Source organism: Anticarsia gemmatalis, chromosome 4 (genome assembly GCF_050436995.1).
Source record: "Anticarsia gemmatalis isolate Benzon Research Colony breed Stoneville strain chromosome 4, ilAntGemm2 primary, whole genome shotgun sequence".
Lineage (NCBI taxonomy): Eukaryota > Metazoa > Arthropoda > Insecta > Lepidoptera > Erebidae > Anticarsia > Anticarsia gemmatalis.
Genome location: NC_134748.1, coordinates 11,662,492 through 11,675,120, shown reverse-complemented (window position 1 = coordinate 11,675,120; position 12,629 = coordinate 11,662,492). Strand labels below are relative to the sequence as shown.

Here is a 12,629-nt window from a genome sequence, read left to right as displayed (position 1 = left end):
GTTTCCATTCTTGATGTTGGCTACACTGAAAGACTCAGGTATCCTAGCAACAGTATTGACAAGACGAAAACGAATCTCGTCGATTGTACAACAGTGTTTATATTTTTTTATTAGTACATTTTAATTTATAAATCATGGCGGAAGGTGATAATATATCGACGTTTAGTGCCGATGGGGGGCAGGACACTGTTGGTCTCCCTCGAATCGTGATGGTGACAGAGGGGTCTGATACATCAGCCTCCTCGCCCTCTTCCACGTCCCCTGATGAGGACAACTGGGCAGATCTCATCAAGTCTACGGAGATTCCACCAGAATACTGGCACATACAGAAACTAGTGAAGTATATGAAGGCTGGTAACCAGACAGCGACGATGGTTGCTTTGTCATGTCTCAAAGATCACGACCTAACGATAGAGGTCAATCAGAGGGCGATTCAGGAAATCGGAGGCTTAGAACTTTTAGTCAATTTGTTGGAGACTCGAGACCTGTGTTGTATTTTGGGTGGTTTGGCAGTCCTCAAAGATATTACACCGAATATCGAGATCAGGAAGAAGGTGACCGATCTTGGTGCAATACCATTACTGGTTGGTCTACTGTCCGATCCGGCAAGAGACGTCCAAATCCTTGCAGCTGAAACAATTGCGAACTTGGGAAGAATTCGGAAGAGTAGAAAATTTTGTAGAAAGTTTGGCGGTATTCCGAAACTGATTGACTTACTCGACATTAAAGAAAGGTCGAGTACTTGTGACATTCACACGAACATACGCAATATTACTATCATATTTTTAAATACTTTGCGTTCAAGGTTTTAGACGACTGTAGTTTAAAACAACTTTCATGACAAAAAAGACGTAAAAAGCCGTAATTTGAAGGCTAAGTTAAACAAAAAGAAACTTATGTCATAAAATTTTATTATAGGTACTTGTTGACACCTCGCGAGGAGTTGAATGGCGATGAAGAGCAATATTTGGACATTGGCAGGGCTGGGGCGAAGGCCCTTTGGTCGATGTCGGCGTCGCAACGCAACCGCGAGTCTATGAGAAAGTACGGCATGATTCCGCTCATAGCTAAGATGATGAAGACCATACACCTCGACGTAGCGGTTCCAGCTATTGGTCTACTGCAAATGTGTGCGAATGAAACATCATTTCAGCTGGCTATACAGACCGAAAAGATGGTGGATGATCTGATCAAACATTTGGCAAATGATGACAAAGATTTGAAGGTAATATTTGTTTATTATTATACAATATAATATGTATAATAAGTCACACATTGTGTGAAATGAGCCTGTTTGCAATTAATCTCAAAACCTACTTAAGGAATTGTCGTGCAGTTTTTATCAATAATAATTAGAGTTATTAATGAAGAAGGCTTAAGTGTATAATTCATTAAGGTTTTGGACGATTTGGTTGAATAATCGTCATATTGGGATCTCTGAGTACTAGCAAACAATGTCGACGGGGTCCGCTAGTTAATAATATAAATTGGAAAGTGAGTTTGTTTATTTGTTCCGCTTTCACAGCGTAATTGATTAACTGATTCTCGTGTTAGTTCGTACACGAAACATGGAGAAGCAAAAACCCTTAAATCTATCACAAATACAAAAGTTACAAACGAATTGGGAAAATATTTGTGACTCACTTTACCACTGTTGCAGGGTAAACATTACGACACGGCCGTATCGTCTGTTATCCGTGGCTGCTAATTTTACTAAATCTTACATTACACTTGACCCAAAACTGTTTGAACCTTATTTAGCTGTTTAACCTGCAAAGATGTTAAGCGTTTTGTGGATAGCATGACTGCTACCAAGGTCAACATACTCGGTCATATCACTTACTAGTTGCGCAACAGTAATGCTATGTCACGAAACATTTTGCAACGTTTTTTTTGCTATTCTAGGTTCAAAACCTCAAAATCATTAGTTTTACTAACGACTTTTCAAAGTTACGTATTTTATAATTAAGTTATGCTTTAACTGAGAAGTAAAAGATCATAAGAAATCTGGTATTCCTTAGAATTCTTTAAACAGTTTTTGAAAGGATCCAAATTTCTCAATCCGTATTTGGTCAGCGCGGCGAAACGCTTAACACCTCTTTTATTTCCGGGATTTCTTTGCCTAACAAATGGTATCGTTATTTTGATGTTTCAGACATACTGCAGTTTGGCAATTTACAAGTGTGCGAGTGACTCTATCACAAGAGATATGATTCGAGAAGCAGGTGGATTGGAGCTACTGGTCGAAGCAGCATCAGACAGTACAAATAGACCTAACAAGCCATTACTGGCTGCTGTAACAGGAGCTCTATGGAAATGCGCTAACAGTGACGCGAGTGTCAAAAGACTGGATCATTTAGGAGCTGTTCCTATCCTCGTGAGGCTGTTGGATGATGAGAACGATGGAGTGCTGACGAATGTGGCCGGAGCTCTGGCGGAGTGTGCCAAGTTCCCGCCTAATAGGGATAAAATTAGGTCTTCTGGTGGGATTCCTATGCTTAGTAAGTAGTTTCATTGTGTTTTGATTCTGCTAAGGTGGTTTGCGAAAGTCATATCGGTTGTGCGTTTTCGCTAACAAATTTTATAGTACTTTCGAACAATATTTTATCAATTCACACCTTTTACTTACTTTCTATTATATACCAAAAACACTTCAAATCCATACTAATATTATAAATGCGAAAGTAACTCTGTCTGTCTGTCTGTCTGTCTGTCTGTCTGTCTGTCTGTCTGCTACTCAATCACGCCTAAACTACTGAACCAATTTACATGAAATTTGGTATGAAGATATTTTGATACTCGAGAAAGGACATAGGCTACTTTTTATCCCGGGAAAATGACGCATTTCCCGGGAAAATTCAGGTGACGAACGAAGTCCCGAATAATCAATATTATAATGACATTGAATTAACAAAATTCCGTTGTCATGGCAACTGTTTTAATGACAGATATGCCTTAGCGCAACTTCGTTACATATATTAAGAGATATAAATAATTTTGAGAATATTTTTCGTGAAAAAAAAAGTATATTTTGTATCATCACGCTACGACCAATAGGAGCAGAGTAATAGTAAAAAGTGTTACAGAAACGTGGAAAATTCTGACCCATTCTCTTATATGTGACGCAAGCGAAGTTGCGCGGGTCAGCTAGTATCTCATAACGGTAAAAATGATACCTGCCAAATTAACGTATCAATAAAATATAAGATAGACGATCCATATTGATGAGAAACTTTGATTTATATTTGAATTCCAGTTCACCACCTCAACAACACGTACAAACCGCTACTAGAAAACGTACCTCTAGTCCTTATGGAGTGTGCTAAAGAGTACAACTGTATGGTAGAAATTGACGAGCTGGACGGAGTCAGGCTCATCTGGTCTTTATTGAAGAACGACTCGAAGAAAGTGCAAACAAATGCGGCGTTAGCCTTGAGCCCTTGTGTGCAAAATGCAGCAGATTCCGGTGAAATGGTGAGGTCTTTCGTTGGCGCTTTGGAGCTGACAGTAGACCTCCTTGATTCGGATGATCGTAATGTGCTGTCAGCTGTTTGTGCCGCCATTGCTACTATTGCGAGAGATCACGAGAATCTAGCTGTGATATCCGATCATGGTGTGGTGGCTAAGCTTTCTAAACTTGGTAAGATTAATTTGTTGCTATATTTATTACGTATTTTAATTAATACTAGCTGACCCGCGCAACTTCGCTTGCGCCACATAAAAGAGAATGGGTCATAATTTTCCCCGTTTTTGTAACATTTTTCGTTGCTACTCTGCTCCTATTGGTCGTAGCGTAATGATATACAGCCTATAACCTTCCTCAATAAATGGACTATCTAACACTGAAAGAATTTTTCAAATCGGACCAGTAGTTCCTGAGATTAGCGCGTTCAAACAAACAAACAAACAAACTCTTCAGCTTTATAATATTAGTATAGATTAGTATAGATTTTCGTTGCTACTCTGCTCCTATTGGTCGTAGCGTAATGATATACAGCCTATAACCTTCCTCAATAAATGGACTATCTAACACTGAAAGAATTTTTCAAATCGGACCAGTAGTTCCTGAGATTAGCGCGTTCAAACAAACAAACAAACAAACAAACAAACAAACAAACAAACAAACAAACAAACTCTTCAGCTTTATAATATTAGTATAGATGAAGATCAAATAATCCGATGATGTAGACTAGTTGGTGTGTTAAGGCGGTCAAAAAAGGTCAGATGCTCTGAAATGTGCAAACTCTACGACACTAGTTCCCAAAAGTTTCGATTGTGATTAATGTTGAATCATGTCTTTTTGTTAGTGTAATGCTTAAATTATGAAATAAATAGATAAGTTGCACCTAAAGCTTATTTTCTAACAAAACAAACGGAATGTCACGGGAAATGTAATTCGTATTCAATATACTGTTATTTTATTGAGGGAATATTACTAAGTATAAGACGGTAAATTTACCCATTAATGTATAAGAAATGTACAATTTACGAGGTGTTAATATTTTATTAGAATAGTCATTCATATTTTATGTGTTTTTAACGTTTATTATAATTTAATTAACGTGTCTGTATGTCTTTGTTTATGTGTTGCCATGACATTAATTAATTTTTATTTCAAAGAGTTTGTGCATTAGATGGACGTGTGGAGGTGGTTCATTCAATTAACTTTTGATTTTAAAGGGCAATGAATGCAGTCATTCAAAAAGGTTCTCATAATAAAAGATGATGGATGAGAAGTTTTATTATATTTTAATTTCGAAAAAAGAGAATGGCGCGATGCTTGATATTGTAATCATAATGTACTCCTAAATACATACATATCTAAAAGTTTGAAATCGTCTGTCCAAATACTATATGTATATTGCTTTTAAAAGTAGAGTCTGATATGATGTAAGTATTTCTCTACAAATGAACTTGATTTTAGAAAAAATAAACTCTTACTTTTTAATAACATCCATGACAAGACGTTTTGAAACATACATACTAAGGATGCAAGCTTCAGTCTTCAAGATTTTGTGCTTGTATTTTCCCCAGTGAGTACCACAGACGACCTACTCCGAGCCAACCTAGGCGTGGCAATAGCGTACTGCTGCGACTGGGCTCAGAACCGTCAAGAGTTCGGCAGACGCGGTGCCATCACACCCCTCGTCAACTACATGACGTCACGGGACCCTACCGTGCACCGGTCTACTGCGCTTGCTCTGTACCATCTGTCATTCTACTCTATCAACTGTGTTACTATGCATGCTGTAAGTATAAAAGATAAATTTAGTGAATCTGCTAATTTAAACTCGGACATTTACAAACGTGCGAGTTACGTCATAATCAGAGGAATATGTGACAATGTCTGCATGCGAAGATATCCTTTTAAATGAAATGCACGACGTAGACATTTGTAATGGCCCGATTATGGTGTTATTTAAGCTGTTCGAAAGCCTTCAGCGTGGCTTAGTAATTGAGAAAAAAATATGATGATCTTAGAAAGAATGCAAGTAAAATTCATAGCAAACTTATAACAAAATACGAACTTTATCGTTAGTAGTTTTGCCTCTATTTATTTACCAAAGCATTTTAAAGCAAAAAGCTCTACGCGGTAAAACCAATGACGTTATCTTTTTATGTATTTCTAAGAACTGATCATAGTTTACAAAAGGCCCATAGATTTACAAATCCAAATGTGTAAATACGTGCCAAAAACAGCCTATTTACTAACCACTCATATTGGTAATGTTGATGGTCGAGATAGTCCTTATTTGGGACTCAAAACAAATTTACAAAAGGAATTAAAGCAACTACAAAAACTGAAAATAATTGTATGAAATGATGGAGATAACTTTTGTTCCTACCGTCATCCTTTGCTAAGTATTTTAATTACTGACCCATAGTTCCTGAATAAATTAGTCTTATCAGTTATATTAACACTGAACCCTGAAAAATGTCTTTAAAGTGTCGGTAATTCGTCATACACAAATCTATTTCTGCATTCCTAATGAGTTTGACATCGCGACCTTTATGTTATTTGTTTAGCAACTGTACAATGTTTAAATTACACTAACTAACTTATAATGAGCTTTGAAAAATGCGCGACAGATTTGACATTGATTACTTGGACATGTTAAGTGTGTGCAAATCTGTGCAATATTGCAAATATCGTAGGATTCCCCGCAGACAAATATATATGTTTTACGATGAAACTAATATTTAAGTCCATGTTTGCTGGAAGGAAAAGTGATGTTAAATCTAGGTAAGAATAATGGTGCTTAAAACATTATGTTTAAGTAAATACTAATGACCGTTTTCACAGCTTTTGGTTAAGTGTCGGATAACCTATGCGACAGTACCTAATAAAGTAGCACCAAATGTATGAAAAATCTAGCAATATTTCACTACAAAATATTATGTTAATCGATACTTATGTATCTCTTGCGTTAAAACCAGAGATTAAAGTTGCTGGGTCAAAACATAGGAAAGGTTATAGCTAGAGTCATAGACAAAGCTATAAAGCCTTCTTGCCTGCAGTGGTATTGAACTCTTTAGCAATAACTCATTAATGTAGCTTTACGATTGTTAAACTTCGCACCTAAATATGAAACAAGATACTTAACGACCCGTGTAATAGCTTACAAAAGTGGTTTCTGCAGAATTGCAACAAAATATTGATAAATAACATATTATTATTTCATTGCTGTAATTGTGACATGTTTAGCCCAATATTTTGGCAAAATGTCGGTCGAATGATTTATTTTTTAAGGCATACAGACCAGTAATTATTAAAATTATGATTTTTAATGTAATATTCAGGTATTCAGCTGCATCCGGTGAGACTGGAAGCCGACTCCAACATAGTTTGGAAAAAAGGCTAAGCCATGATGATGATTTTTAATGTAAATAAGAATATATTTAAAATATTATTTGATGGAATAATTATGAAACAGGCTGTGGTTACTTTTTATTTTATTAAAATTATGATAATAAACATTTTCAGTAAGTATTCGATAACCTTCATGTTGATATGTCCTCAATGATCATTAATTTTATATTTTTCATGTCAGGAAAATTATTCATAATTAAAAAATATATGCAAATCAGTACAATTAGCATATTTCACAAAAAAACTCATATTCTATTATTTCGTGATAATTATAAATTGTTTTGCAAATTAATGAGTACTTTGTCAAGTGTATCACAACAATGTATTGCATTGTAAATAATTAATAAGGTTTATTTCAAAATAGTCAATACCCCTTAATTAATTAGTTCTTGGTATTTGGTAATTAACAAAGTAACTGTGTAGGAAATCCTACTACTATTAGAAATGCGCAGGTTTCTATGATACAATGTACGTATGTAATTTTCATGACAATCGACATAGTTTATAACCGGGAATAGTATTTGGGCTTGCAATATCGGTATACTATTCTAATATTCTTCGATATTTATTTGCAAGTCCTTAGTAGCATACAGGATCCTTTTACCCTTGTGAAACCTTTTATAATGACTTATGAAAATGAGACCAGAAGTCATTTAGGTTTATTTCTTTAACCAAGTAACTTATTTGTCAATACTCTTACAATTCAATTCCTGGCGGCACAATTGCGTAGTAGTATGAAAATTATATGCATATAATATACAACGTTGTATAAATTCTACAATAATATGCTAGTACATAGATATCTTCCGCTCTGTTAAATTTCAACTGACGCAATAAACATAAGATGCACTGTTAAATACTACATTTTATTTTGTAAGCTCTTTCGTTAACACGTCTAGACGTATTGACGTAAAAGATACGTTCTATTTTAAGATTAGTCTGTATGTTATAACATTCGTTAAGTCATCATCAGCATAGCCTTTCTTTCAATTATGTTGGAGTCGGCTTCCAGTCTCACTGGATGCAGCTGAGTATTAGTATTTTACATGGAGCGATTGCCCACCACGCCTCCATAACCCAGTTGTCTGGGGTTATAACATTCGTTACGTGTTGGATAGTAAAAATACATTGAAATAAGATTTAATAAAAAAAGTACTTAATAAAATTGTCGAGTCAAGTCATGTCAAGCAATTTTATTTATATTTTTTGTGGCAAAATGTTAGTACGATAATTAACTATGACATTTTAGGAGTCAAGTTAATTTATGCGAAATTTTGAAAAGTTATTATCTTCTGTTTCCATTATAAGTTATTGCAATAAAATATTTATTTGTTTGAAAAATAAATTGTAGAGTCAAACTTAATGTCGTTTACCCGAGTTGTTTGTTGTAGGTCAAATAATATTAACTGCAAGAGTTACCTACTTAATTACATTTTCAAAATTCATTATTTATGTAAGCAAAAAAGAATAATGATATCGAGTTCAAAACGAAGAGGTCACTAAACTGAGTTTCGACAAACAGGTTTCAAAGCCTGTGCAATAACATTTATTGGATAGGCAGTTTTTTTTCTAAATTATTAGCATTATCAAAAATATACCTATTGGCATCTGGTCTGGTCTGCTGCCGACATGTTCGTACCATTCAACTTAAAATAGGACTCACCGATTCAGAAATATGATACTTTAAAGTATTGAAATTGAGGTTTTATGTACTAGACCAGGCGGACTGAATTTACAATATTTCTAAATTGGTTTTAAGTTTTGTAGACCGTATATATTATGTATGTATGGCGCATAATTTACAGAAGTTTTTAAGAAAGTTAAAGAATTATACTTATCTCATACTTCATGATATTATAGCAAACTAGCTAGCGAATTAAACTATTTTTTAAACGCTGATAAAAAACGATAATTTCTTGAAATGCCATTTACTGTGAAATGACATGCCAATGCATTACCCAAGAACTATTTAAAGAAAGCAATGTTTTTTTTATCAATTTAAATATGTAAAGAAGCATTATTTTTATTTCAGGCTGGTGTAGTCCAGTTTCTCCTGGAGACGATTGGTTCAAAAGACCCTATTCTACAAGAAGCGTCGGCTGGCTGTCTATGCAACATTAGGAAACTAGCACTGGCCACCGAGAAGGTGAAACTAAAACAGTAGAGCACGTTTTGTTAGAAAAATATAGAGTTCTGAAATTACATTTAAAAACTGAGAATTGTGTTTCATTTTGCCCGTTATTTTGTTGTACATTCTATCGTACTAATATTATAAAAGTTTGTTCTAATACTAATATTACAAAAGTCCAAAAGGGGAAGTTTATGTGGATGAATGTTTGTTACTCTATGACGCAAAAAATACTGAATTTATTTTTATGGGATTTGGTAGCTTATAACCTGGATTAACACACGACATAGGATACTTTCTACCCTGGTAAATCTATATACACAGGCGAATCGAGCAGAAGCTAGTACATACATAAAATCACCCCTTTTCCCATACCATCTTTAATTTTTGGGATTTTCCCCTTCGACTTTTGCTCCAGATTGAATAGTAAAAAGAATGCATGGATTAACCTGGTAAAAAGAAGTAAACTGATGATTTATGTATTGTATAATCTGCAAAAATAAAAAAAACATATAATACTAAAGGTTCTTTAGCTATTTCTGACCTAATATTTTACCGATATAAACAGTAGCATGATCACGGCAAATTATTGTACAAATTACTCTAGTAAATCAAATAAAAACCTTTGAAACGGTGCGATTAGGTACTTAGTCTTATTTTTTAGACGGCAGATTAGTTCTTGCTTTAAAGAGTTGCGTGGATATAAGTATTTTCGACTTGAAATATTGGGCAAAGTATTTTACTGAAAAACAAACAGCTATTAAATAAAGCGAGGCCTTAAAGTGACTTGTTAAAGCTAATTATGTTTATTGTTTGTTTATATGTATGTACATAATAATAAAACAAAGTACCGGTAAATGGACCTATGTACCGGTAAATGGTAACCTACGTAACAATGAAGTTTTTATGTATTCCTTATTGTTTAGGAAGTTACGAGCTGTCATAATACGTTTTTCTGTTTAGTAAATTAGTGTTCTGTGAAACGAACCAACGAGTGTAGATTATGAATGAATGGAAAGGAAAGTTTGAAAATGCCATTAGGCTTTGCAAATATGGTAAAAGGAAATCGTTGCGTTTTCAGTGACTTGCTCGCTCCTTTTTGCATCGTAAAAAGGTAACTTGTAAAAAGGCTAGCTTAAAGTAACTACGTTTAGATTTAAATGTAACTGTACAATGTATTTTTTCTCATTATTGAGCTAATAAGTGCGGATACGATATGGCTAGCAAAGTAAATAAATATCTTTTTGGAAAATAGTTGCAAAATATATTAATCTGAAAGTCAATTTCAAAAGACTCCTTACAATAAAATTATGCATGTTAATAAACTATTCTGTAATTAGCTACATAATCATTGTGCTATTTTGTCGCTGTCTAGTTGCAACATTCAGATTGAAAGTTTATAATGAACCACTTTCTCAATGCAACTGACTTGCACTGTCTGAATATGCACACGTTTCCTACTTACATAAAACTATGAAGTAATTTTAAATGCTGTTTAGTGTGCTAGTGTAAACTACTATATGAGTTTGAGATTGATGAGCGAGGTTATGTAAAGAGAGGAAAATGTAGGAACACTTTTTGTATGGATTTGCGTAGAGAGTATTATGTCCATGAAGATTGTGAATGCCAGTTTTTATTTTTAAAAACCTTTCAGATACAAAGGTATTTTTATTCTAAGTATTGACGGGAGGTTTGTACCGTAATTAATTAAGAAAATACATGATGATGCGAAAATCAGATGTAAAGATTTGAAAGGAAGTTACCTTCCTCTCACTATTTTCTAATTAAATCCCAATAATTTTAGACTCACAAGTATAACAGGATTTTGTAGGTAAGGAATCTAGACAGTCGTAGGTAAATAAAGAAAATAATATACCAAATAACAGATTTTCACCATTTAATCTGCGCTTTTTTATCGATTAACAGCATTTTAGATAAGTAAAGATAACTCAAGTGCACAAACACTTTCGTTGCGCGATAAACTACATAACTCCTCTACATTACCGAGGTAAGAAATAAGCTGCTATTAGCTGCAAATTAGCGGGGAATTTAGATTCTAGTTAGTCTAGGAGAGATTTTATACTTAAACTACTCATAAAACCACTGCGAAAATACTTAAGATTCGTCCCTGGTCCTTATGTGGAAGCGAGTTGAAGCGACTCTTAAATTTAAAAAGAAAATATATTGAAATTACAGTAGGTCCCAAACTAAGCTAGGCCTGTAATTTGGGCACCTAAGAATAAAACATAACAATTTAAAAAGCACCCAAATTTGCGTGTCTGACTATTCTATGTCATAGGCAGATAGCATCTTAATAATCATTAGTAATTTTGATACAAAAACTAATTAAATAAACGATGACGGAAACAAAAACCACTCATCATAATAACACACTCGCGCCAAATTTGCGTGTCTATGATATATCCTTGGTCATAGACAATACAATTTGATACCACAATTTAAATAAATGACGACGGAAGTTATAATAAATGATAAGTTTTTGAACAAAAAGAGTTAAACGTGTACACCATTAAACATTGTGGTTACGGAATTTGATCTTTACCATGAACTGAACGGCTGCCTGAGTTGCCTCATTACAGTACCAAGGTGTTGTATGTACTGTACTTATGATGAATTGTACAATCAGTAAACATTTACGACCAGTTTATGGAGTAAAACTGCGGACAACTCGTCAAAAAGCTAGAAAGGGAAATGTGATACGTATAAAAAAAATATTATTACACGATGAAACATAAAACATGCATAACAAAGTTACCTACATTATCGTCCTATATGGAGAACATACGAAAAAAATATTTATCCTTTACTGCTCCACTGTTGGGCAAGGATTTTCATGCTAGCAGTACCTAATTGGGACCCGGGAAAATATGATTAAACTCTATACCGTCTGAACAAAACAGAATTACTTGTTACTCTATACTCTGTAGTACCCTGTACAAATGGATTTACGAAATAGCCTCACGATTATGATTTATGCCCTTTCACCTTACGTATAAGGGCAGGGCTCATTAAACTTAGTACAATACCAATGTAATCTGACGCCTTTCGTATTTGAGCAGGTTATCAATAGCATTATTATGTAATGTAATTGCAATATCATTATGTACCTAATTGCCGATTGATTGAGCTTATAGCTTATATAATATTTAGTTTATGCCTGTAAAGTAAGGTTATGATGTGCCGTCTATAATGACCATCATATAATATTCTACAAGTAGGATGGTCTTTATTGATTGAATAACCTCAATCGCTTTATTATTAATCTAAGGACAGAACACCTGAGTATACCATTAACGAAACCTGATAATCAGCGAGTTCTTATAAATATAGGTAGGTATAAGTAGACACAGACAATGTTTTTAACCAATAATATTATGCAAAAAGAAGACGTCAAATATTTTTAGTAGTTCATGTAAACTAACTCCTGAAAGATCCTCGTAAAGAAAATGTATGAACACATCATGCCATTTCAAAAGCAGCCGGGAATAAAAGCTTAAACAAACCAGCTTACAAATAAAAAAAAAATTCAAGTCTTTACACAAGATAATAGTAGTAATAACAGTAATCATAAATTATGAGCTATTAATTTTAAACCCAGACGAACAAAAC

At 34.1% G+C, this 12,629-nt stretch overlaps 2 protein-coding genes across 3 annotated transcripts in view; one reads left to right on the top strand and one right to left on the bottom strand.

Annotated features, from left to right (window-relative positions):
- The window catches only part of LOC142972569 (SEC14-like protein 2), a 43,368-nt gene that overhangs the window by 11,698 nt on the left and 19,041 nt on the right, over positions 1-12,629 (bottom strand). The window lies entirely within an intron of this gene.
- gudu (Armadillo repeat-containing protein gudu) lies at positions 40-9,078 on the top strand. 2 transcript variants are annotated; one of them, XM_076136750.1, is made up of 6 exons: positions 41-733; positions 919-1,225; positions 2,156-2,501; positions 3,257-3,640; positions 5,035-5,249; positions 8,904-9,078. In XM_076136750.1, the coding sequence occupies exons 1-6, from the start codon at positions 135-137 to the stop codon at positions 9,033-9,035; spliced, it is 1,983 nt and encodes a 660-aa protein (XP_075992865.1). In that variant the 5' UTR covers positions 41-134; the 3' UTR covers positions 9,036-9,078. The 2 variants fall into 2 exon arrangements, with proteins under 2 accessions (XP_075992866.1, XP_075992865.1); XM_076136751.1 differs by lacking the exon at positions 3,257-3,640 and having other exon boundaries at positions 40-733.